Source organism: Trichechus manatus, unplaced genomic scaffold (genome assembly GCF_000243295.1).
Source record: "Trichechus manatus latirostris isolate Lorelei unplaced genomic scaffold, TriManLat1.0 scaffold00121, whole genome shotgun sequence".
Taxonomy (NCBI): Eukaryota; Metazoa; Chordata; class Mammalia; order Sirenia; family Trichechidae; genus Trichechus; species Trichechus manatus.
In genome coordinates this window covers 7,562,685-7,585,409 of record NW_004444057.1, presented here as the reverse complement: position 1 = coordinate 7,585,409, position 22,725 = coordinate 7,562,685, and the positions used below count along the sequence as shown (strand labels likewise).

The 22,725-nt window shown below is 38.4% G+C and overlaps 1 protein-coding gene across 1 annotated transcript in view; it reads left to right on the top strand.

Moving 5' to 3' along the window:
- FBN2 (fibrillin 2) overlaps positions 1 to 22,725 on the top strand; it is a 282,788-nt gene that overhangs the window by 76,684 nt on the left and 183,379 nt on the right. Inside the window, exon 5 of the mRNA XM_023738698.1 lies at positions 14,193 to 14,390. Coding sequence (XP_023594466.1) covers positions 14,193 to 14,390 — 198 coding nt within the window. The remainder of the gene's footprint in view (positions 1 to 14,192; positions 14,391 to 22,725) is intronic.

The following is a 22,725-nucleotide window of genomic DNA, read 5'->3' as shown; positions in this document are numbered from 1 at the left end:
GGTACCAGGTTATGCTTGCTTCATAGAATGAGTTTGGGAGTATTCCATCCTTTTCTATGCTCTGAAATACCTTTAGCAGAAGTGATGTTAACTCTTCTTTGAAAGTTGGGTAGAATTCTCCCGTGAAGCCATCCAGGCCAGGGCTTTTATTTGTTGGGAGTTTTTTAATTACCTTTTCAATCTCTTCCTTTGTTATGGATTTATTTAGTTGTTCTACCTCTTAGTTTAGGTCGGTCATGAGTTTCTAGAATTTTCTCCATTTCCTCTAGGTTTTCAAATTGGTTAGAGTACAGTTTTTCATAGTATTCTGTTATGATTCTTTTAATTTCAGTTGGGTCTGTTGTGATATCACCCATCTCATTTCTTACAGGTTATCTGCTTCTTCTCCTGTTTTTCTTTTGTCAGTTTGGCCAATATTTATCAATTTTGTTGATCTTTTCAAAGAACCAGCTTTTGGTCTTATTAACTCTTTCAATCGTTTTTCTATTCTCTATTTCATTTAATTCTGCTCTAATTCTTACTCTTTCCTTTTTTCTCATGGCTGAGGGCTTCTTTTCCTGCTCTCTTTCTACTTGTTCCAGTTGTAAGGTTAATGTTTTGATTCTGGCCTTTTCTTGTTTTTGGATGTGTGCATTTGTTGCTATAAACTGACTGAGCATTGCTTTCGCTGTGTCCCAAAGGTTCTGGTAGGATGTGTTTTCATTCTTGTTTGATTCTGTGAATTTCTTTATTACATCCTTAATTTCTTCTGTAACCCAGTAGTTTTTGAGCAAGGTGTTGTTCAGTTTCCATGTGTTTAATTTCTTCTCCTTGCTTTTTCTGTTGTTGATTTCTACTTTATGGCATTATGATCAGAAAAGGTGGTTTGTAATATTTCGATGCTTTGGGTTTTGTTAGGGCTTGCTTTATGGGCTAATATGTGGTCTACTCTGGAGAATGTTCCATGTGCGTTGGAAAAGAAAGTATACTTGGCTGCTTTTGGATGGAGTGTTCAGTATATGTCTATGAGATCAAGTTGGTTGATTGTAGCATTTAGCTCTTCCATGTCTGTTTTGAGCTTCTTTCTGGATGTTCTGTCCTTCACCGAAAGTGGTGTGTTGAAGTCTTCTAATGCTTTTGTGGAGCCGTCTATCTCTCTTTTCAGTGCTGTTAAAGTTTGTTTTATGTATTTTGGAGCCCTGTCTTTGGATGCAGAAATATTTATTATGGTTATGTCCTCCTGCTGTATTGACCCTTTAATCATTATATAGTATCTGTCCTTATCCTTTCTGGTGGATTTTACTTTAAAGTCTATTTTGTCAGAGATTAATATTGCCACTCGTGCTCTTTTTTGAGTGTTGTTTGCTTGGTATATTTTTTTCCATCCTCTGGGTTTTAGTTTGTGTCTTTAAGTCTACAGTGTGTCTTTTGTAGGCAGTATATAGATGTATCATGTTTTTTTTTATCCAGTCTGCCACTCTCTGTCTATTGGTACATTTAGTCCATTTACATTCAGTGTAATTATTGATAGGTATGAGTTTAGTGCTGTCATTTTGATGTCTTTTTTTGTGTGTTGTTGACAGTTTCTTTGTTCCACTTAATTTTCTGTGCTGAGTCGTTTTTCTTTATGTATTTTCTTTTCATCTTTTTCCTTGTTGTTGATTTTGTGTTTGCTGAGTCTTTATATTTTTCTAGTTTTTTATTTTGACTTGTAGGATTCTTAGTTTCCTTTTTGGTTACCTTAATATTTACCCCTGTTTTTCTAAGTTTATACCAGTGTTTTGTTTCTTTATATTGCCTTGACTTCCTCTCCATATGAAGAATCTGTGTCTACATTTTTTAAGTCCCTCTTTTTTGTTTTAATGTTGTCATCTTTTACATATTGACATCGGTTTCCCTATTTTCAGTCTTTTAGCTTTGATTTACTTTTGAGACTTCCCTATCTGGGTTGATATCTGGTTGTTCTTTCCTGTGTTCTAGTCTTGGGTTGTTATCTGATGTTAATGATTTTCTAACTGGAGGACTCCCTTTAGTATTTCTTATAATTTTGGTTTGGTTTTTGCAAATTCCCTAAACTTCTGTTTATCTGGAAATGCCCTAATTTTGCCATCATATTTGAGAGATAGTTTTGCTGGATATATAATTCTTGACTGGCAGTTTTTTTTCCTTCAAGTCTTTACATATGTCAACCCATTGCCTTCTTGCCTGCATGGTTTCTGCTGAGTAGTCAGAGCTTATTCTTATTGACTCTCCTTTGTAGATGACTTTTTGTTCATCCCTAGCTGTTCTTAAAATTCTCTGTTTATCTTTAGTTTTGGCAAGTTTGATTTTAATATGTCTTGGTGACTTTCTTTTGGAATCTACCTTACGTGGAGTTTGGTGAGCATCTTGGATAGGTATCTTGTCATCTTTCACGGTATCAGGGAAGTTTTCTGCTGACAAATCTTTAACAATTCTCTCTGTATTTTCTGCTATCCTCCCCATTCTGGTACTCCAATCACTCGTAGGTTATTCCACTTGATGGAGTCCCAAATAATTTTTAGGGTTTCTTCATTTTTTTTAATCCTTTTATCTGATTTTTCCTCAGATAAGTTGGTGTCAAGTGCTTTATCTTCAATCTCACTAATTCTGACTTCCTTTGCCTCAGTTTTGCTCCTGTGACTTTCTATTGAACTGTCTAATTCTGAAATTTTATTGTTAATCTTCTGGGTTTGTGATTGCTGTCTCTCTGTGGATTCTTTCAACCTGTTAAATTTGTCATTATGCTCTTCTCTAATCTTTTTAATTTCCTCTATTGTGTTTTCTGTGTTTTGTTTAATTTCCTTCCTAATTTCTTGAAGAGTTCTCCATATTAATCTTTTGTATTCTGCCTCCGATAATTCCAAGGAATTTTCCTCCTCTGGAGAATTTCTAGATTCTTTATTTTGGGAGCTTGCTGAAGCCATCATGGATTGCCTGTTTATGTGATTTGATATTGACTGTTGTGTCCGAGCCATCAACAAGTTATTATATTTATTTATTTTATGTTTGCTTACTGTGTCCTAGCTTTTTATGTTTTGATATGCCCAAATAGGCTTCTTGTATGAGCTAGTTTGATTATTGGTACCTTTGAAGCTCCAGTGTCTTGTCACCAGGTGGCTAGATCTGTTACTAGGTATGTGAGCTCAGGAGTCTGCCCACTCCTCCTGTATGGATTCAGCTGAGGTGCCCAGGTAGGTAGCCCCCAAGTGTGTGGTGTAGGCTCTCACAGTCCTAGACAGGCATGGGTGATTGGTGTAGGCACAGGCATCTGGCTGCAGTAGGGGGGACACACCCTGAGCAAGGCGCCCCCGACTGTCCAGTAGGAAGGCGTGTCCCTGTTCCCTAGAGCACGTAGGTGGGTAGATTTTGTAGCCGGACTATGAGCAGCTAATGCTGTTGGTTTTAAGGACTGGGGGGCACCTCCTTTTCATGGGCCCATATCACAGGTGGCTAGGTGGCTTGGGTGGAGCTGCCAGTCCTCAGGCCTCTGATGTGGATAGGTGAAGACCCTGTTTAATGGGCAGAGCAGTGTCAAATGTCAAGAACCTGCCACTTCACAGGTGAAACAGTTGAAGTTAGACTTTGGGTATATACCCTGTTGTACTGGGCTGGGGAAAAGGCACTCAAAGTCTGTGGATCCCTTATGCTTGTGCCTAGGCAAAGGAGATGTGCCTACCCTGGGTTCCTGGCTTAGGGGAGCCAGCAGTTTATTTTTTCTCCTGTTTGTTAATTTATTCACTCTCCAAGGCAGGGAGAATGGCTCCAAGCATGTGATAGATCCTACTTCCGGCCCAGGGTACTTGGCAATTGCTGAAGCCAGTCTGGGACCCAGTACAGAGCAGGGAGCAGGGAGGTAAGTGGGAGAGAGTTTTTCCCTAAGGGGGATGTTTTTGATCTGCTCTGTAAGCAGTATGCAAGTACTTACCTTTCGTCAAGTGCTGCTTCTCACTGGTTCTTCGTGGCTGAGTAGACTCTCAGAGGCTGGGTCTCCCCCAGTGTGGAAAATGCATCTCCTGAGCACCGCTGCTTGCCTGCCTCACTACTCACCCACAAGCTGCTCAGGCCTGAACAGCTCAGGCTCTCATCGGGTCAGGTCTGGCAACTCCTCACTGCTTCCGAACCGTCTCTCCCTCCCCCTGCCACTCAGTCTGGTTCCTCAACTCTGCCTTTGTTGTTCGTGGTTGCTGGATTGCCATATATAATCAAATCACTTGTTTTTTCGGGTCTTTGTTGTAAGAGGATCCACCGGAAGCATCTGACTGTTCTGCCATCTTGACCCTGCCTCTATTATCATTTTTATTGTATTTTATTTATTAATCAGTTATATTTCCCTACCTTATTTCCACTGCCTGTCTTTCTAAATTGAGAAATTCTGTGTTCTTCATAAAACTAGGGACCCTCCTATCTTTCACTATTTTATTGAAACTTCTACTCCTCTCCTATAACTTTTATACAGTATCCAAATTAAATAATACTTATTCCTCTCACCTCCAGACATTGTACTTGTTCATTTCTCCCTGTCCTGAACTAAGGTTTTAAGAATCATTTATTTCCTAGTTCTCATTGCAGCAGGTACCTCTTTCAGACCCCAGTTCCTAAAGTTATTATTAGGTTTTATCTTATCATGTGGCTCTTCTGCTTCGACAGTCATTTCTTAAAGTTTATAAATTAATAACCTGTAGATATCTTTCATATATTTTAACTTTCCATGCTTCCATGAAGAAAATGAATGCTAGTCTATTTCTTGTTGTACGTAACCTATTCTTTTTTTCTAGAAGCGGGAAAAAAAATTTTTTTTTTTTTTTTGTGCCTTTTATCTTAAAGTTCAGAAATTTCATTAGGGTCTTTCTTTGGTTTCTCTTTTCCATTATTCTTATCTAGGACATCATGAGCCATTTTAATACAAAGATGCAAAGCTATTTTTTATTTATACTCAGGAGTTTTTTTGCATAACTTCTTTATTATTTCTTGTTCTGTTTTTTTGTTTTCTTTCAAATCTCATTTTGGAATTCTTGTTATTCACATTCAGGTTTCTAGACTCTTTCCTCTCAATTCTTATCTTTTACTTACAATCTTCATTTCTTGACAATTTGCTCTTTGTTTTGAGCTATGTCTTCCGTTTGATCTTCCAGACAACCAATTCAACTTGAAGCAATGAGCGTTTCCCTTTTCAGTTCTTCTTTCGAGTCTTAATATTGAAAGGATTTACATTCCTAAGCCAAAGAAAGACTTTAGTCTCTTTAATTTTCATTTGTCTATTCATGGAATGTCTATTCCTCAGTGCCAGTACCAGTTAGGTAAAATGAGTTTCTCCAGCAATTACAATACTTTCAGGCTGTGTAAAATATGGTCATTTTTATTTTACTGAGCTGGTGTCCTAGTATTGTGACCCTTTTGCTGGGATGTAGCAGGGAGATATTTTTGCTCGTAAGCCTCTTGTGGTGCCAGTATATAAGGAACAGGTATAAGGTTACAGCCATAAAGATCAGGAATGATTCACTTAGCCAGTAGAGACCACCCCCTACCCTGGAACACCATTGCCAACAGGATCAGGTGACCACTGCTATACCTTCTTTAGCAGTTGTCAGGGGCAGGGCCTCCCACTTTGCAAGTCAGTTGTATCCATTGATACCAAGTGCCAGGTTCTTCTAAGAAGACCATAAAATCTATGATCTTCTTCCCAGCCCTTCAGCATTTCCCTAAAACTCTCAATTGATGAAAACCCAAGTAATGAATCACATGGCATTACACTCTCCTCAACAGAAATGCCAGCTCATCTAGTTAGATGTTATACTGAGTGTCATATGTCAGGATAGAATCATAGAGTGGGGTTTTGTTTTCCCTTCATGTAATAATCCAGCATGTTTCCTGGGGAGGATGTGATTCAGGGCTTTGAACCAGTTTAAAAATTATTGAGTCATGGCCATTGTAAATACATATTGCATAACAACCGAATCTGTTGCACTTTGAATTTTGACTCAAGTAGGAAATAAACAGCACTGCCCCACTCAAAAATGGTGGCTGGCCACACTGCTTTGAATGCTACAGAAGCCTGATATGGAAAATTAGATTATTGGTAGGACTATGGAGAGCAACATGCATTCAAAGTGGCACAGTTGGCTACCATCTTTGAGCAGGGAGCCTGTGTTTGTTTCCTGGGTCAAAACTCTGTGGACAGGAGATTAGGTTGCGGTACAACGCATATTTACGTCAGACATGACTAAATCATTTTCAAACCAGTTGAAAGCCCTGGTGTGATTTATTAGATTTGATTGACTTGGTAGCATGCACTTGGCTGCCTATATATATAACTCAGGAAGAATTGATTTGGACAGAAATTTCAGTAAGAAATGGTATGTTGAATCTATATTACTATGTGAAGACTCTATTAGCAAACTGTATGCAGCGTTTTTTTTTCCACCACGGTAATCCTGTCTTGTGATCCACGTGTTAGTATCAAGGGATGTATAAATCTGTTTAAGCAGTTTGTTTTCATTGATTCAGTTTCTGATTTTGTTGATAATGAATAATTGTTTTGTGAGCGCATATCACTTTTCCATGAAATAAATTCAGGCCTACTTTACTATACTGTAGTTATGATACCAAACTTAATTGTACTGTAGTTTTAGATACCATAAAACCTGGGATGTTGTTGATTCGACTTGCATATAACCCATCTTTTGTGTTAAACGTTGACGTTCTCTGGACTTCTTTTAACTCATGACAGAGTATTTTGGTCTCTATAAGTTTATTCCTCAGAAGTGACGGTATCCTTCTGCTTAAATAATCTTTGTTTTTATCTTCAGCATTTTTTGTTGTCCTTAAAGCTAGGTAATTGGTTTTGTTCTCCAAAGAGTGCACTTTAGGTTCATAAACCATGAATTTCAGGACCACATCTTTGATGGCCTTCATCCTTATGAAACGTGACATCAAAGATAGCAATTTTGTTTGCATCATTGGCCAGCACCTAATTATCTTTCCCGCCTCTTCATTCTTAGAGTGCTCTTTGATGTCAGCAGAAGCCTTGTGCTTTGAAAGACTGTAGAGAATGGTCAAAGGGGCCCTTCTTTTGCTGAGTCCGTGTACCACTGAAATATTAAATAATGGTATTATGCTAGAAACAGAATGCAATGCAACTGCGGTAATTAACATAATTACTCATCTATTTGCAGAAGCAAAGTCTTTAATGTATCTTTATATACACAGGGGGATCATTTCTCCCTGATATAACATGGCTAGGTGGAGACTCATCTTTATTAGAAATCAGGAGTAAAGCAAACTGAGATTGCTAAATTGGGAGTTAGGAGATTATGCTTGGTCAGGGAGAGTGTCTGTGGAGCTGTGACATTACTCAGAATGGTAAAGGGCTTTGGTCTGTTAGGAGAAGGCAAAGCTACTAGAAGCTTAGAATGTGGAGGGGAAAAAAGGCAAAACTATTATAAGCTCAGAATGACTTGGGTTTTATGAACATACCATGTATGGTATAGGGGTAAAGCAAGCAAGTGCTTTGGAGAAGTGTATCTCAAGATCTCAAGTTGAATCTCAGCTTCAATTTTTTCTAGCTCTTTGATTCTTTACATATTATTTAATCTCTTACCTTTAATTTCTTTGTCAAAATGGCAAAATATTTTTTAGCACTTCAGGGTAAAAGCTAATTTAGCGAAAGAGTAACTGAAAAGGGCTTGCCACAGAGTTAATTTTTTAGTAAAGGGACAATGAATTGCTGCTGTAATTCACAATGGTGAGATGTCGTTTTTCACTTACTAAATGAATACTCATAGTTGCCTCTACTCAGAGTTGGAGAGAGTGTGAGGAAATAGACTCTTTCCTGTGATATTGATGAAAAGTGTGAATTGGCACCCCCTATTCAGAGAGCAATTCTGTAATGCTTTTCAAACTGGACACTTGTCCCAGCAATTCCAGTGCAAAAATTTACCTTATAGAAACACTTGGCAAAGTATGTCATCAATAAGTGTACTCAGAAATGCCCATGCAGCCTTGTGTGCACATGTTAATAATTACAACAACATGAATATCCATCACAAGGGAACTGGTCAGTGTTGCATATGGATTTTTCTGTGCTCTCAGCAGTGATTCTGCATACAAAAAAGACGGAAAATTTATTTTGGTTTTAAATATTAAAGTTTACATTATTAAAATACAATTTCAAAACCCCAGTTATTGAACTTTTAAGGTCAGCTTATAAATATCATTACTGTATTAATAAGTCTAACAAATTTTAATAGTCGCTTTAAGGGGCCTTTAAGTAATACTTGATTCCACTTTCATACTTAGTTATTGAAACACCTCCATACATTTTAAATGATTCTTATACATTAAATACATACATCTGATATCTTTCTTAAGTACTTCAGTTGTACAACTTAAAAACCTTTGCAAGTACTCAAATAACTTATAAATTTAATAAGGTAAAAATTAAAATGATAACTACTCAAACTTACAGAAATGTAAAGTTCACTTAAATGATCCAATACTGTATATAAGAATAGAGGCATTTTAACTTAAAAATCACAACTCTAAGTTACTTAATCACTCATTTTAAATTGTGGCTATGGTGCAATCTAGTGGAATGGGTCAAATGCTCTTAAACATTGCAGGCAAATAATTTTTGTACAGATTGCTTAAAGCAGAATACTAGTTTAATGGTTTCTGTTGTCTGAAATATTTCTATACTTAACTCTAAAATTTCCTGAGGTTGAGAGATGCTTGTCTATTAAGGAAAACAATTACTATCTCAGTTAATTGACTCTGTAATTTCAAAATATGCTTAACAATTCACTAAACTCCCTTGCCATCCTGTACTTTTGTTCGCATCTGACAGACAAAGCTCCAACCCTGAGTGAATCCTGATAAGAGTTCTCTTAGTGGGCCTTAGCTACACAGAGCTGCTGGAGAGGTTACAATGCAGGCACATTGGCCCACTATAAATTCATCTTGTTTATCCACCAGAGAGAGGCTGTGATGTCACCCGGGAATCTACTCAGTTTTGAGGTCAGTTCCCTCTCCTGGTATCTGCAGTGACATCTCAGCCTGAAAGACCTGAGTCCCCAGCCAAACCGCACTAAAAACCTATTGCCCCTCCTCGTGTTTCACAAAGAAAATAGTAGGCATAGGAGAGGATTGCTTATTTTACTTCTTCCATACAAACACGCCTGTATCTGTATGCATCCTGCCTTCTTCTCTCAGGTTACAAGGGAAGTGCTTTTCTTCTCCTGACTAAGAATAATTCCTCCACACCAGTTCTGGTATCTCATGCAGCCTGATCTCCCTGGGATCTTATTCTAGGAATTATTATTTTATATTTTTTGCACTTATAAACTCTCCCTTCCAACTGTGTCATTCCCATTGGCTTTTACCCATTGCTATTGAGTCAATTCCGACTCATAGCAACACTATAGGACAGAGTAGAACTGCCCCATCGAGTTTCCAAGGAGCGGCTCGTGGATTCGAACTGTCAACCTTTTGGTTAGTGGTCAAGCTTAACCACTGTGCCACCAGGGCATGCTCAAGTTTTTTTCCACTAAATAGAAATAAAAAATAAAACAAAAGAACAACAACAAAACCCCTCTCCCTCACCGCATGTCCCCCACCAGATACCCTATTTCTCTCTTTTCCTTATGAAGGGAACCTCTCCAAACATTGTCTTGTGGTACATACTCACTGTCTCTAGTTTTTACCTCGTGCTTACACCTTAACCCTCTTCAGTGTGGCTGCAGCCTCCGTCACTCCACTGAAAGACTTCTTGCTGAGGTCACCAATGACTTCCAAATATATTAAACTATCTTATGTTATTTGACCTCTCAGTAGCATATGATACTGTTGACCCTACTTCTTGGAACACATTCTTCCTTTTTCCTATGACAGTACGCTCTCCTGGTTTTTCTCCCATCTCTGGCTACCCAGTTCCTTTTTCTTCAGTATTTTAATCCTCCTTTACTCTGCCACTAAATGCTGGAATTCCTCAAGGCTCTATCCTAGATGTAATGTCTCTCATCCCCAAGGGATTTTTATCTGCACCCATTAATTAAAAGAAAAAAGACCCATAAATGTATATCTCTAATCCATATGTTCACTCTGAGCTCTCTATTTAACTTCCACTAGACTCCTCCATTTAGACATCTTAACCTGCTGCTGTTGAGTCGATTCCAACTCATAGAGACCCTATAGGACACAGTAGAACTGCTCCGTAGGGTTTCCGAGGAGCAGCTGGTGATTTTGAACTGCTGACCTTTTGGTTAGCAGCCGAGCTCTTAATCACTGTGCTGCCAGGGCTCCTGGGCATCTTAAAGGCACCTCAAACTCAACATGTTGAAAAGTGAACTAATTGATTAATGTGAATAAAAGTGAAATTATATGAAAATGTTAGCATGCTGTATTGCATTAGATATTGGGTGATCATAATAGTGATGTTTGTCTTTTATAGACTAAGTTTAAACAATTTTCTTGGTTGTGTAGTAATGGGGAAAATATCCTTCTTTCCAGCCCACTAACTCCAACATACCAATTGATAGGCAGTTATCTCTTTTTATACTTCGTTAACACACTGAAAGTACTTCCTTGACTATGAATGGTTAGTGTGGTATACATTAATATTTTTCCCATGAGGCGTGACATCTGTATAAACTTTCATGAAGAGAATGCACAGCCAGTGACAATTAAGGTTTTTCAGGATCCTCTTGTCCATAATTAAAATTCAGATAGAGTTTGTGACAGAATTCTTTAATCTGCCCAAGAAATTTATATCCTTTTCAAGTATATCCATTATTTGTTCATACTTTTCAGGTCAGTAATTCTTGAGTGAATTGGAGGTTTAAAATTTAATGTAATTAGTTGTCAACCAAAAAGCAAAATGTACAATGAAACCTGTGACAGCCAGGACTCGACTGCCTGTTTTCCAGGTCTCGCAAGTTGTCTGCCTTTGACGAGTGCAGTCTTACCACTTTTCTACCACTTGTTTTAATGGAAAATATTTGAGGTTTCCTTCTCTTGACAGGTTACCGCCTTACACAGGTTCCAGCTTCCACAGGTTTTACTGTATCATATAAGAAAATAGATTCAGTACAGTTTGCCAAGGAATGAAATACAAGCAAATAAAATAAGAAATGGTGTACTCTGCCTGTTCTGGAGGGTGAGGGTTGCTTAATTAGTGCCTTCAAAATGAAAAGTCATCTGCTAGGGATAGACGGCTATTCTTACACAAATATTCTCCATCTTCAAAGAGACTAGACTAAGAGGACATAATTTTAAGGTGTTATAATTAGAATGAACTTCCTGGCAAGTCGGTTTACTTAACAATGGGTTTATGAGGGAGGCTTTGTATACTTCTTTCTGGGACTCCTGAGAAGCACGCAGAATGTGAACATAAGTATGTATGTGTGAATCTACAAGAAAATAAATGTTTTATGTTTTTCCAAAAAAATTACTTCTTCCTACTTGTTTAGAACTTGATACAGTCTGTTGTGAGTCTAAGGCCTGGCAGCCTACTTCCACAAAATCAACTATTCAAAACCCGGTAGAGCACAGTTCTAATCTGACACACATGGGGTCGCCATGAGGCAGAATTGACTTGACCGCAGCAGATGCTGGTTCTGGTAATATTTATTTAAAACAACAAAATATATATTGTTTGAAGGACAATAGAATAGGTTTAAAAATTTATGACCTGGCAATTTGTGGTGTGGGAAGTATGCTTATTTACAAGGTTGACATTTCTACACGTAGGCTCCAAAGTTCGTCTTTTTCGAAAACGCAATTTGCAGCCAACACATCTGTTGTTCTGATGTGGGAGATTAAAATGAGCTATTTTTGTTGAAGTTCAGCCGCAGAGTAACAGAATGTTAAATCAGCTTGCCAAAAAAGTTACCTATTCTAGGTTTTGTTTCTTCATATTAAACTTTTAGTATGTTCTTTCCTGTATATGAGAAAGTCTCATCGTCATTAAAATTGAGTCTTCCTCCTTCGAACGTGAGATTATTTTGTTCTTAAGGAAATCTGAGTTTAACCTGTTCTAGCTTTTCCCTTCAAATGTAATAATGCAATTTGCGTTGGGGCTTACCAGGAAAGCCTGTCATCTTGCATTCTCAAGAGTGAATAAACTGTGTATACAATCTATGTGAAAAGGAAAACAAAACCTTTTTCACACGTTTCTGCTGCTATTTTATAGCAAATGTGGATCATGGAATGGTTCAGTCCTTGTAAAACTGACCTTCCTCTGATTTCTTGTTTCTCTTAAAACAACAACAGCAAAAGCAACCTCAAGGTAAAAACTATTTGGTTTATGATTCAAATCTGTTTTAAAAAAAAAAAGTTTACTGATGGCTCCCAGACACCCTTTTAGCTCAGTAATGATGTTACTCCTGAGGTTCACCCTTCAGCCAAAGATTAGACAGTCCCATAAAACAAAATGAGATTAAAGGGGCACACAAGCCCGGGGACAAGGACTAGAAGGCAAGAGGGGACAAGAAAGCTGTTAATAGGGAACCCAGGGTCAAGAAGGGAGAGTGTTGACATGTCTTGGGGTTGGTAACCAGTGTCACAAAATGATATGTGTACTAGTTGTTAAATGAGAAGCTAGTTCTGTAAATCTTCATCTAAACTACAATTAAAAAAAAGAATACTAGCTTTGACAAAACTGTCATTGAAAGAGAGGACAAAAAAAAAAAAAGAACAAAACAAAACAAAAAGTATACTGAACATCCTAGGGGTTCACTGAAATAAATTATTGCAGAGAGAGGGATAGAGTAGAAATACCCCAGGATGGTGTAAACAGTTAATCCGCTCAGCTACTAACGGAAAGGTTGACAGTTCAGGTCCACCCAGAGTTGCCTCAAAAGAAAGGCCTGGCAGTCTAGTTCCAAAAAATCAGCTATTGAGAACTCTGTGGAACACAGTTCTACTCTGACATACATGAGGTCACCATGAGTCTGAGTCGACTCAACTATAACTGGTTTAGTCTGAATCAGTCTTTCTTAAACTTTAAGGGGGCTATGGATATTTGAGTATCTTGCTAAAATGCACGTCCTGATTCAGTGGGTCTGGAATGGTCCCTGAGTCTGCATTTCTCACATGCTCTCAGGTGATGCAGATGCTGCAGGTCCACAGACCACACTTAGAGATGCAAGCGTCTAGATGGACTGTTCTTAGTACTTAAAGAAGAGTCTGCCTGAACACCATATGTGACATACTTTTATGAAGGTATTTTATCATAATCATAAACAGAGCTGGACAATGGAACAGTCATCTGCTAGGGGACAGAGATCACATATTAACTGACCTATAAAGACTCCTATCACCATGGACCTCATTAGTACTGTCTTCCTAACTGAGCTACCTATAGAAGTAAAAAAAAAAAAAAAATCCCATCGAGTCGATTCTGACTCATAGCGACTCTATAGGACAGAGTAGAAGTGTCCCGTAGGGTTTCGAAGGAGCAGCCGGTGGATTTGAACTGCTGACCTTTGTGGTTAGCAACTGAACTCTTAACCACTATGCCACCAAGGCTCCACCTATAGAACTAGAGAAACCGAAATCAGATTGTTAGAACTAAGTATCGATAGAAAAACCTAGACTGCCTATACATATTTTGTTAATTCTGTTTTGATTTTCTGAAATCTTTTCAGACAAGTCAGAAAAAGAAAATCTTTGCTAGGTAAAGAGGAGTCATGAAAATATACATGGCTCCAGGGCCAGGCAAGGCATACAAAGGAGTGAAGAGGGCTGGGAGTAGGGAGTGGATGGGGCTGTGTGTTCTGGAAAGGACATTCTTCATTCCATCATTGCCATACAGCAAGGCAGGCCTAGCATGGCCAGAATTTCCAGCTTTTCAGGAAAAGCCAAAAATACAAATTTCATGCAAAATTTCCCAATTACAAAATGTCGGCTATTAATTTAAATTCTTTTAAAATGTCATGTGGGCCAAGAAAACACATCTGTGTCCCAGATACAGTCTGTGAGCCACTCATTTACAATCTCTAGTATAGAATGCATTGGAGTCTTCTAATGCACTTCTCATGATTGAAATTATGAATTTTCAAAATGAAACTTTCTAGCCTTTTGTCTTTAGACACTTTGGTGTCAGACGAAATAGTCTCTGTTTTATACATTTAGGGGTACTGGTAGAAGATTGGTATAAGATCATGAAATCCATCTTTCCTTATTCTTTCATATTCCAGATTACAGGACTGGCCCATGTTTCACTCAGGTCAACAACCAGATGTGCCAAGGGCAGCTGACCGGCATTGTCTGCACAAAGACTTTGTGCTGTGCCACCATTGGACGGGCCTGGGGCCACCCGTGTGAGATGTGTCCAGCCCAGCCTCAGCCCTGTCGACGGGGCTTCATCCCCAACATCCGCACTGGAGCGTGCCAAGGTGAGTCAGCTGTCTGCCTATGTGCATTGAGTCCGGCAGTGTAGTCCCCAACACGTCAGGTCTCCTTTCCTTGAATTTGTGGTTTCTGGCACTGCAGATGGTAGCTTTTAACACAATACCCATTTCCAAGAGGGACCTGATTAATAACCTGGCTAGCAATGGTTTATCTTTTAGCTACCTAGTAAACAGTTACATTTCAACTCTTGACATTACTGGAGGAGAAGAGATAGAGATCACATGGAAAACTGTTACAAACAAATAAAAAAAAAATACAGTTTAAAATACTTAATAGAGTGAAACACTCTGTCTTCATCCACATCCCACTAACCCCCTGCCCCCAGTCTGCCTACTCAGAACTTGTTAGTTGTCATTGAGTTGGCCCCAACTCACGGTGACCCTATGTACAACAGAACGAAGCATTGCTTGGTCCTGCACCATCCTCACTATCGTTGATATGCTCAAGTCCATTGTTGTGACCACTGTGTATTTTGAGTGTTTTCCAATCTAGAGGACTTATCTTTCAGAACTGCTATCAGTCAGTTTTCTGGTGTGATCCATAGGGTTTTCATTGGCTAATTTTTAGAAGTAGATTGCAAGACCTTTCTTCCTAGTCTGTCATAGTCTGAAAATGCCACTGAAACCTGTCCACCACGGGTGACCATGCTAGTATTTTAAATACTGGTGGCATAGCTTCCAGCATGCCAGATAGCAATATGCAAGCCACCACGGTACGACAGACTGATACATACGCCAATACCTAGGCAAAACATTTTCTGACTCTCTCCTAATCGTATTCAAATAGCGAGAACCTAAGCCCAAGTGAGAGGAGGTATCTGCTCCATATTGTTATTAATAGTGTCCTCAAAGACAAAGGGTGAACTCCGTCCATGACTGCAATTATTTCAGAGTTTGTAACCTGGACTGGTGACAATCTGTGTCTGTATAATCTATTGGGACTCCCCAAACACATTCATTACACTAGTTTATCTATCAGGGCCAGTTTGGGGCCCTGAGGATGCTGCAACAGTAGACTCCAGCCATCATGTGGCTGGAAATTGTTTTATATTTACTGGTTAATTTTTTTAATTTATTTTACAGCCACCACAGTTATTAGCCTTTTTGACTACTTCTCTGATGTCATCTTATTAAATCCATTTTTAGAACTTGGAAATGTGCTGTCTGCCAAGCTCTCAGATGGCGCTTCACTTCATGTTACGCAGCAATAGAATTAGAATCACAGGAAAACAAAGTGACTTGTATTATTCACAGAAATAATATTACTCATATTTGAGATATGGAGTTAGGTTTATTTGTTGTAATTAAATAGTATATAAAAGTAGACCTGAAGTCTTTCAAATTGATGTTAGTAAGCAAAGGCAGAGACAGAAATGTTATCTTCCCAACCCACGTAAAGGACAGAGAGTTGAAAGCCAGTCCAGTGTTCCAAAGCCCTAAGAAGAGAATTTTTCATTGAATAATTGAATAATAAAATGTGAGTCTCTGTATAATTTGGTAAATACATTTTGGCAGCAAATGTAGCTGGCAAAATTTTGAATAGTTTTATTATAAAAGAACAATACTAAAAACAATCTACATGTAAACTTTTTTCAAGTTAAAACTCTAGAGATTCCCAGGAGATGACTGTATTACAGATGACTATATCACAGAGTAACTACTTGATATTTAATTGCATGTAAAAGTCATGTCAGCTGTGGAATTAGGATTTTTTTGTGCGCGTACTTTAGATGAAAGTTTACAGAGCAAACTAGTTTCTCATTAAACGATAGACATATTGTTTTGTGACATTGATTGCCAACCCCACAACATGTCAACATTCTCCCCTTCTCAACCTTGGGTTCCGTATTACCAGCTTTCCTGTCCCCTCCTGCCTTCTCATCCTTGCCACTGGGCTGCTGTGCCCATTTAGTCTCATTTTGTTTTATGGGCCTGTCTAATCTTTGGCCAAGGGGTAAACCTCAGGAATGACTTCAGTACTGAGTTAAAACGGTGTCTGGGGGCCATACTTTCTGGGTTTCTCCAGTCTATGTCCGACCAGTAAGTCTGGTCTTTATTTGTAACTTAGAATTTTGTTCTATATTTTTCTCCAGCTCTGCCTGGGGCCTTCTATTATGATCCCTGTCAGAGCAATCGGTAGTGGTAACCAGGCACCATCTAGTTGTGCTGGACTAAGTCTGGTGGAGGCTGTGGTAGTTGTGGTCCGTTAGTCCTTTGGACTAACCTTTCCCTTGTGTCTTTGGTTTTCTTCATTTTTCCCTTGCTCCAGATGAAGGTGGGATCAGTGGAGTAACTTAGATGGCCGCTTACAAGCTTTTAAGACCTCAGATGCTACTCACCAAAGTAGGATATAGAACATTTTCTTTAAAAACTATGGTACGCCAATTGAGCTACACGTCCCCCAAGACCATGGTCCCCAGCCCTCAGCCTGGTAATTTGGTCCCTCAAAGAGTTTGGATGTGTCTGTGAAGTTTCCATGACCTTGCCTTGGTCAAGATGTGCTGAATTCCCTAGTATTGTGTACTGTCTTACCCTTCACCGAAGTAACCACTTATCTATTGTCTCGTTAGTGCTTTTTGCTCCCCACCCCTCCCATCCCTGGTAACCATTAAAGATTGTTTCTTTCTGTTTGTAAACCTTTTCATGAGTTTTAACAATAGTGGTCTCATACAGTATTTGTCCTTTTGTGATTGACTTATTTCACTCAGCATAATGCCCTCCAGATTTGTGTCAGTAATATTGGGGTGAAATCGTATATCGTAGTTTGGTTTGCATTTCGATGAAGCTAGTGATTACAAGCATTTCCTCATGTGTCTGGTAGCTGCCTAAATGTCTTCTTTGGTGAAGTGCCTTCATATCCTTTGCTCATTTTTTTAATGGGATTATTTGACTTTTTGTTGTAAAGGTGTTGAATTTTCCTATGAATTTTAGAGATTACACCTTTGTCGGATTTGTAATAGCCAAAATTTTTTCTCAGACTGTAGGCTCTCATTTTACTCTTTTGGTGAAGTCTTTTGATGAGCATAAGTGTTTAATAGCGTTGAATTTGTAGACTGCTTTGGGTAGAATTGACATTTGCACAATGTTAAGTCTGCCTACCCATGAGCATGGTATGTTTTTCCATTTATGTAGGTCTCTTTAGTTTCTTGAAGTAGTGTTTTGTAATTTTCTTTGTATGGGTCTTTTATGTCCCTGGATAGATTTATTCCTAAGTATTTTATTTTTTGAGGCTAAATATAAATGGTATTGCTTTCCTGATTTCGTTTTCATAGTTCTCTTTATTGGTATATAGGAATCCAGTGGTTTTTTGTATGTTTATTTTGTATCCTGCTACTCTGCTGAAACTTTCTATTTCAGTAGTTTTCTTGTGGAGTCCTTTGGGTTTTCAATGTATAGTATTATATCATCTGTCATGGATTGAATTGTGTCCCTCCCCCCCAAAAATGTGTGTAGCGCCTTGGCTAGGTGATGATTCCCAGTATTGTATGATTGTATAATCTGATGTGATTTCCTTATGTGTTGTAAATTCTATCACTATGGTGAGATTATATGTGATTTCCGTATGTGTTGTAAATTCTGTCACTGTGATGAGGTTATACTGATAAGGTTGACAAGATTAGATAGTGTCTTAATGCAATCTCTTTTGAGATATAAAAGAGAGAAGCAAGCAGAGACTCATGGGAACCTCATACCACCAAGAAAGTAGTGCCGAGAGCAGAGCGTGTCCTTTGGACCTGAGATTCCTGCACAGAGAAGCTCTCAGACCAAGAGAAGACTGATGTATCACAAGGACTTTCCTCCAGAGCCGACAGAGAGAGAAAGCCTTCTCCTGGAACTGACACCCTGAATTTGGACTTGTAGGCTACTGGACTGTAAGAGAATAAACTTCTGTTCGTTAAAGCCATCCACTCATGGTATTTCTGTTAGAGCAGGACTAGATGACTAAGACAACATCCACAAATAAGTATGGTTTTACTTCTTCCTTACCGACTTAGACGCCTTTTCTTTCTTTTTCTTGCCTTATTGCTCTAGCTAGAACTTCCAGCCCAATGTTAAATAGGAGTGGTAATAAAGGGCATCCTTGTCGTGTTCCTGTTCTCGGGGGGAATGTTTTCAGCCTCTCTCTGTTAAGAATGATGTTGGCTGTTGGTTTTGTATAGATGCCCTCTATTATGTTAAGGAATTCCCCTCTATACCTATTTTATTGAGAGTTTTTATCAGGAATGAATGTTGCAGTTTTATCAAATGCGTTTTCTGCATCGATTGAGATTTTCATATGATTCTTTTCTTTTGTTTTATTTATATGGTGGATTACATTGATTTTCTAATGCTGAACCATCCTTGCATACCTGGTATAAATCTCACTTGGTCGTGGTGTATTATTTTTTTGATATGATGCTATTGGCTAGAATTTTGTTGAGATTTTTTGCATCTATATTCATGGGAGATATTGGAATGTAATTTTCTTTTTCTGTGATGTCTTTGCCTGGTTTTCATATCAGGATTATGCTGGTTTCATAGAATGAATTTGGAAGTATCCATTCCTTTTCTGTGTTCTGAAATAGTTTGAGTAGTACTGGTGCAAGCTCTTCTCTGAATTTTTGATAGAATTCTCCAGTGAAGCCATCTGGGCCAGGGCTTTTTTTGTTCAGAGTTTTTTTTATTATTATTATTACCTTTTCAATCTCTTCTCTTGTTATGGGTCTGTTCAGATTTTCGACCTCAGTTTGTGTTAGTTTAAGTAGGTAGTATGTTTCTAGAAATTTGTTCATTTCCTCTAGGTTTTCAAATTTGTTGGAGTACAGTTTTTCACAGTAATCTGTTATGATTCTTTTTATTTCCTTTGGGTCTTTTGTAATGTCCCCCATTTCATTTCTTATTTGGATTATTTGCATCCTCTCCTGTTCTGTTTTTTTCAGTTAGACCAAAGGTTTGTCAATCTTGTTGATTGTTTGAAAGAACCAACTTTTGGTTTTGTTAATTCTTTCTATTGTTTTTCTGTTCTCTATTTCGTTAATTTTTGCTCCGATCTTTAATATTTCCTTTCTTCTGGTGGCTTTAGGCTTCTTTTGCTGTTCTATTTCTGTTTGTTCGATTTATATAGCTAATATTTTGATTTTGTTGCTTTCTTCTTTTTTGATGTGTGCATCTGTTGCTATAAATTGACCTCTGAGCGCTACGTTTGCTGTGTCCCAGAGGTTTTGGTAAGATGTATTTTCATTCTCCTTTGATTCTAGGAATATTTGTATTCCATCTTTTGATTGCCTCTATTACCCAGTAGTTTTTAAGCCAGGTGTTATTCAGTTTCTGTGTATTTGATTTTTTTCCTTGCTCTTCCTGTTATTAATTTCTACTTTTATGGCATTGTGATCAGAGAAGATGCTCAGTGTTTTGTTTTTTGTTGAGGGTTGCTTTGTGTCCTAAGATATGGTCTATTCTGGAGAATGTTCCATATGCCTTAGAAAAGAATGTGAACTTTGCTGCTGTTGGGTGGAGTGTTCTATATATGTCTATGAGGTCAAGATGGTTGATTGTGGCCTTTAGATCTTCTGTATCTTTGTTGAGTTTCTTTGTAGATGTTGTGTCCTTTACCAAGAGTGGTGTGTTGAAGTCTTCTACTAATATTGTGGAACTGTCAATTTTTCTTTTCAGTGATGTTAGAGTTTGTTTTATGTATTTTGGAGCCCTGTCATTGGGTGTGTAGCTATTATGGTTATATCCTCATGGTGGATGGTCCCTTCAATCATTATGTAATGTCCTTCCTTTTATGGTAGATTTTGTTTTAAAGTCTATTTTATCTGAGATTAGTATTGCCAGTCCTGCTGCTTTTTGGTTGCTGTTTGCTTGATATATTTTTTCCATCCTTTGATTTTCAATGTATTTATGTCTTTTTTCTAAGTGTGTCTCTTGTAGACAGCGTATTGATGAGTACTGTTTTTTATCCATTCTGTCACTGTCTGTCTCTTTATGGATGCATTTAAGCCATTTACATTCAGTGTGATTACTGATAGATGTGAATCCATTGCTGTCATTTGGTAGGTTTTGTTTTGTTTTTGTGGTGACGCTTTCTTTGTTCCTATTACTCTCCTGTACTGAATTCCTTTTGTGGATTTTTTTTTTCTCGTTTCTTTTGTTTTTGTAGATGTTGTGTTTACTGAGACTTTATGGTTTTCTTCTCTGTTTTGATGAGTTGGTTTGTTAAATTTCTTTCTGGTTACCATGAAATTTACCCCCTGTCTTCCTAAGTTTAAACCAAGCTTTTATTATTTGATATCACCTTGAGTTCCTTTTCATTTGAAAGTTCTATACCTATACTGTTTATTCCTTCCTTTATTGTTCTGACGTTATTATCATTTACAGATTGATCTCTCTGGTTCCCTGTTGTAAATCTTTTAGTTTTGTTTTATCCTTGAGAGTTCATTACTAGGCTGGTATCTGGCTAATGCTGTCTTGTGTCCTAGATTCAGGTTGTTGTCTAATGTTGTAGGTTCTCTAACTGAAGAGCTCCCTTTAATAATTCTTGTAAGTTTGGTTTGTTTTTTGCATATTCCTTGAATTTCTGTTTATCTGGAAATGTCCTGATTCCGCCATCATATTTGAGTGAGTGTTTTGCAGGATGTATTATTCTTGGTTGGCAGTTTTTTTGTTTTTTTTCAAGCTTTTACATATGTCATCCCATTGCCTTCTTGTGTGCATGGTTTCTGCCGTAATCAGAGCTTAGTCTTATTGTTGCCCCTTTGTATGTGACTTTTTGTTTTTCTCGAGCTGCTCTCAGGATTCTTTCTTTGTCTTTGGTTTTAGCAAGTTTGATTATGATATGTCTTAGTGATTTTCTTTTGAATCTGTCATGTATGGGTTCATTGAACTTCTTGGATTGTTGACTTTTTGTCTTTCATGATATTAGGGAAGTTTTCTGTCAGCAAATCTTCAAAGATCCTCTCTGTGTTTTCTGTTTTCTAATAGCTGTTTTTGTATGGTTTCTAGTTGTTTATTTTGATGTTTTATTCATGTATTATTTTCCTGAATTCTTTTATTCCTTTGTCTGTGTTTTGCCTGATTTTTTTCTGTTTTTTTCCATGATTTTGTCTTATTTTTTTCCTTGTTTTTGTCTACATTTTCCTTCATCTCTTGGAGAACCCTGAATATTAGTCTTGAATTCCCTATTAGGTAGTTCCAGCGCCTTTTCTTCTACCAGAAAGTCATCTAGTGGTTTATTTTGGTCACTTTCTGGAGACATCCTGTGTTGTTTTTTAAATATATTTTAATATTGTCTGCTGTCTCTGGGAATTATGTTCTTCATTTATAGATTGTAGATTTGTTTGCTTTGTCCTACTTTTTTATTTTATTTGGTTATGTCTGGGCCGGTGGTCTGGGCTTGTTTTGTTGCTTGCTCACCTTTGGACATGATACTTCTCACCACCTTGTCCAGCTGAGCAGTGCTGGTCACTCACCGGTGGTGCAGCAGGCAGGTCCAATGGGTGTAGAGGAGTGGTGATGGGTAGTTTGCAGCACTAACTAGCACCAGCAAGGTGGGGGTTGGGGACAATGTAGAGTGGGGTCCTGGGAACCTTGTCGATGCCACTTGGTGGCAGTGTGGCACGTAGTGCTGATAAGCAGGAGGGGATATAATATGTGAAGCTAAGTGAGTGTGTGAAAGAAGTGAAAGAAACAAAAGTAAAAAGGAAAAAAGAAAAAAAAAGTAAATAAAATAGTGACATCGTAGGATTCAGTGGGTGAGTCAAGGCAGACCCAGCAAGGCCGTGTGCCCGTGGCTCTCTAGCTGAGCAGTGTGGATCAGTCTGTCGAGAAGGGGCATGGGTGGTGCACAGGGCAAGGTGGGTGGGAGAAAGGAAGGGAAAAAGGGGAAAGAGAGAGAAGAAACCAACCAACCAACAAACAAAAAATGAAATAAAATAAAAACAACTACATCAACATAGAAAATGTGGTGAGAGAGCCAGCCTTTGGGGGTGGGGTGTAATTGAGGTGGTAGCAAGCTGATGTCTGTCTCACCAAGTGGCACAGCGCGGCCCATCAAGAAGGGACAGAGGCAGCGCAGGGCCTCAGTGGGTGGGAGAAGGAGAAACATAAAGAGAAATAAAAAATATGGCACTGAGGGAGCTGGCCTGTGGAGTCGGCACAAACCCTGGGAGGCCATGTGCCAGAGGCTCTCTAGCCGAGCAGTATGGCACAGCCTGTTGAGAACGGGGTAGGGGGGCAGCGCACAAAGAAACAAACTAAACAGAAAATAAATAAATAAATAAAATGGTACTGAGGGAGCCGGTCAGTGATGGTGGTGCAGACCCAGGGAGGCTGCACGCCT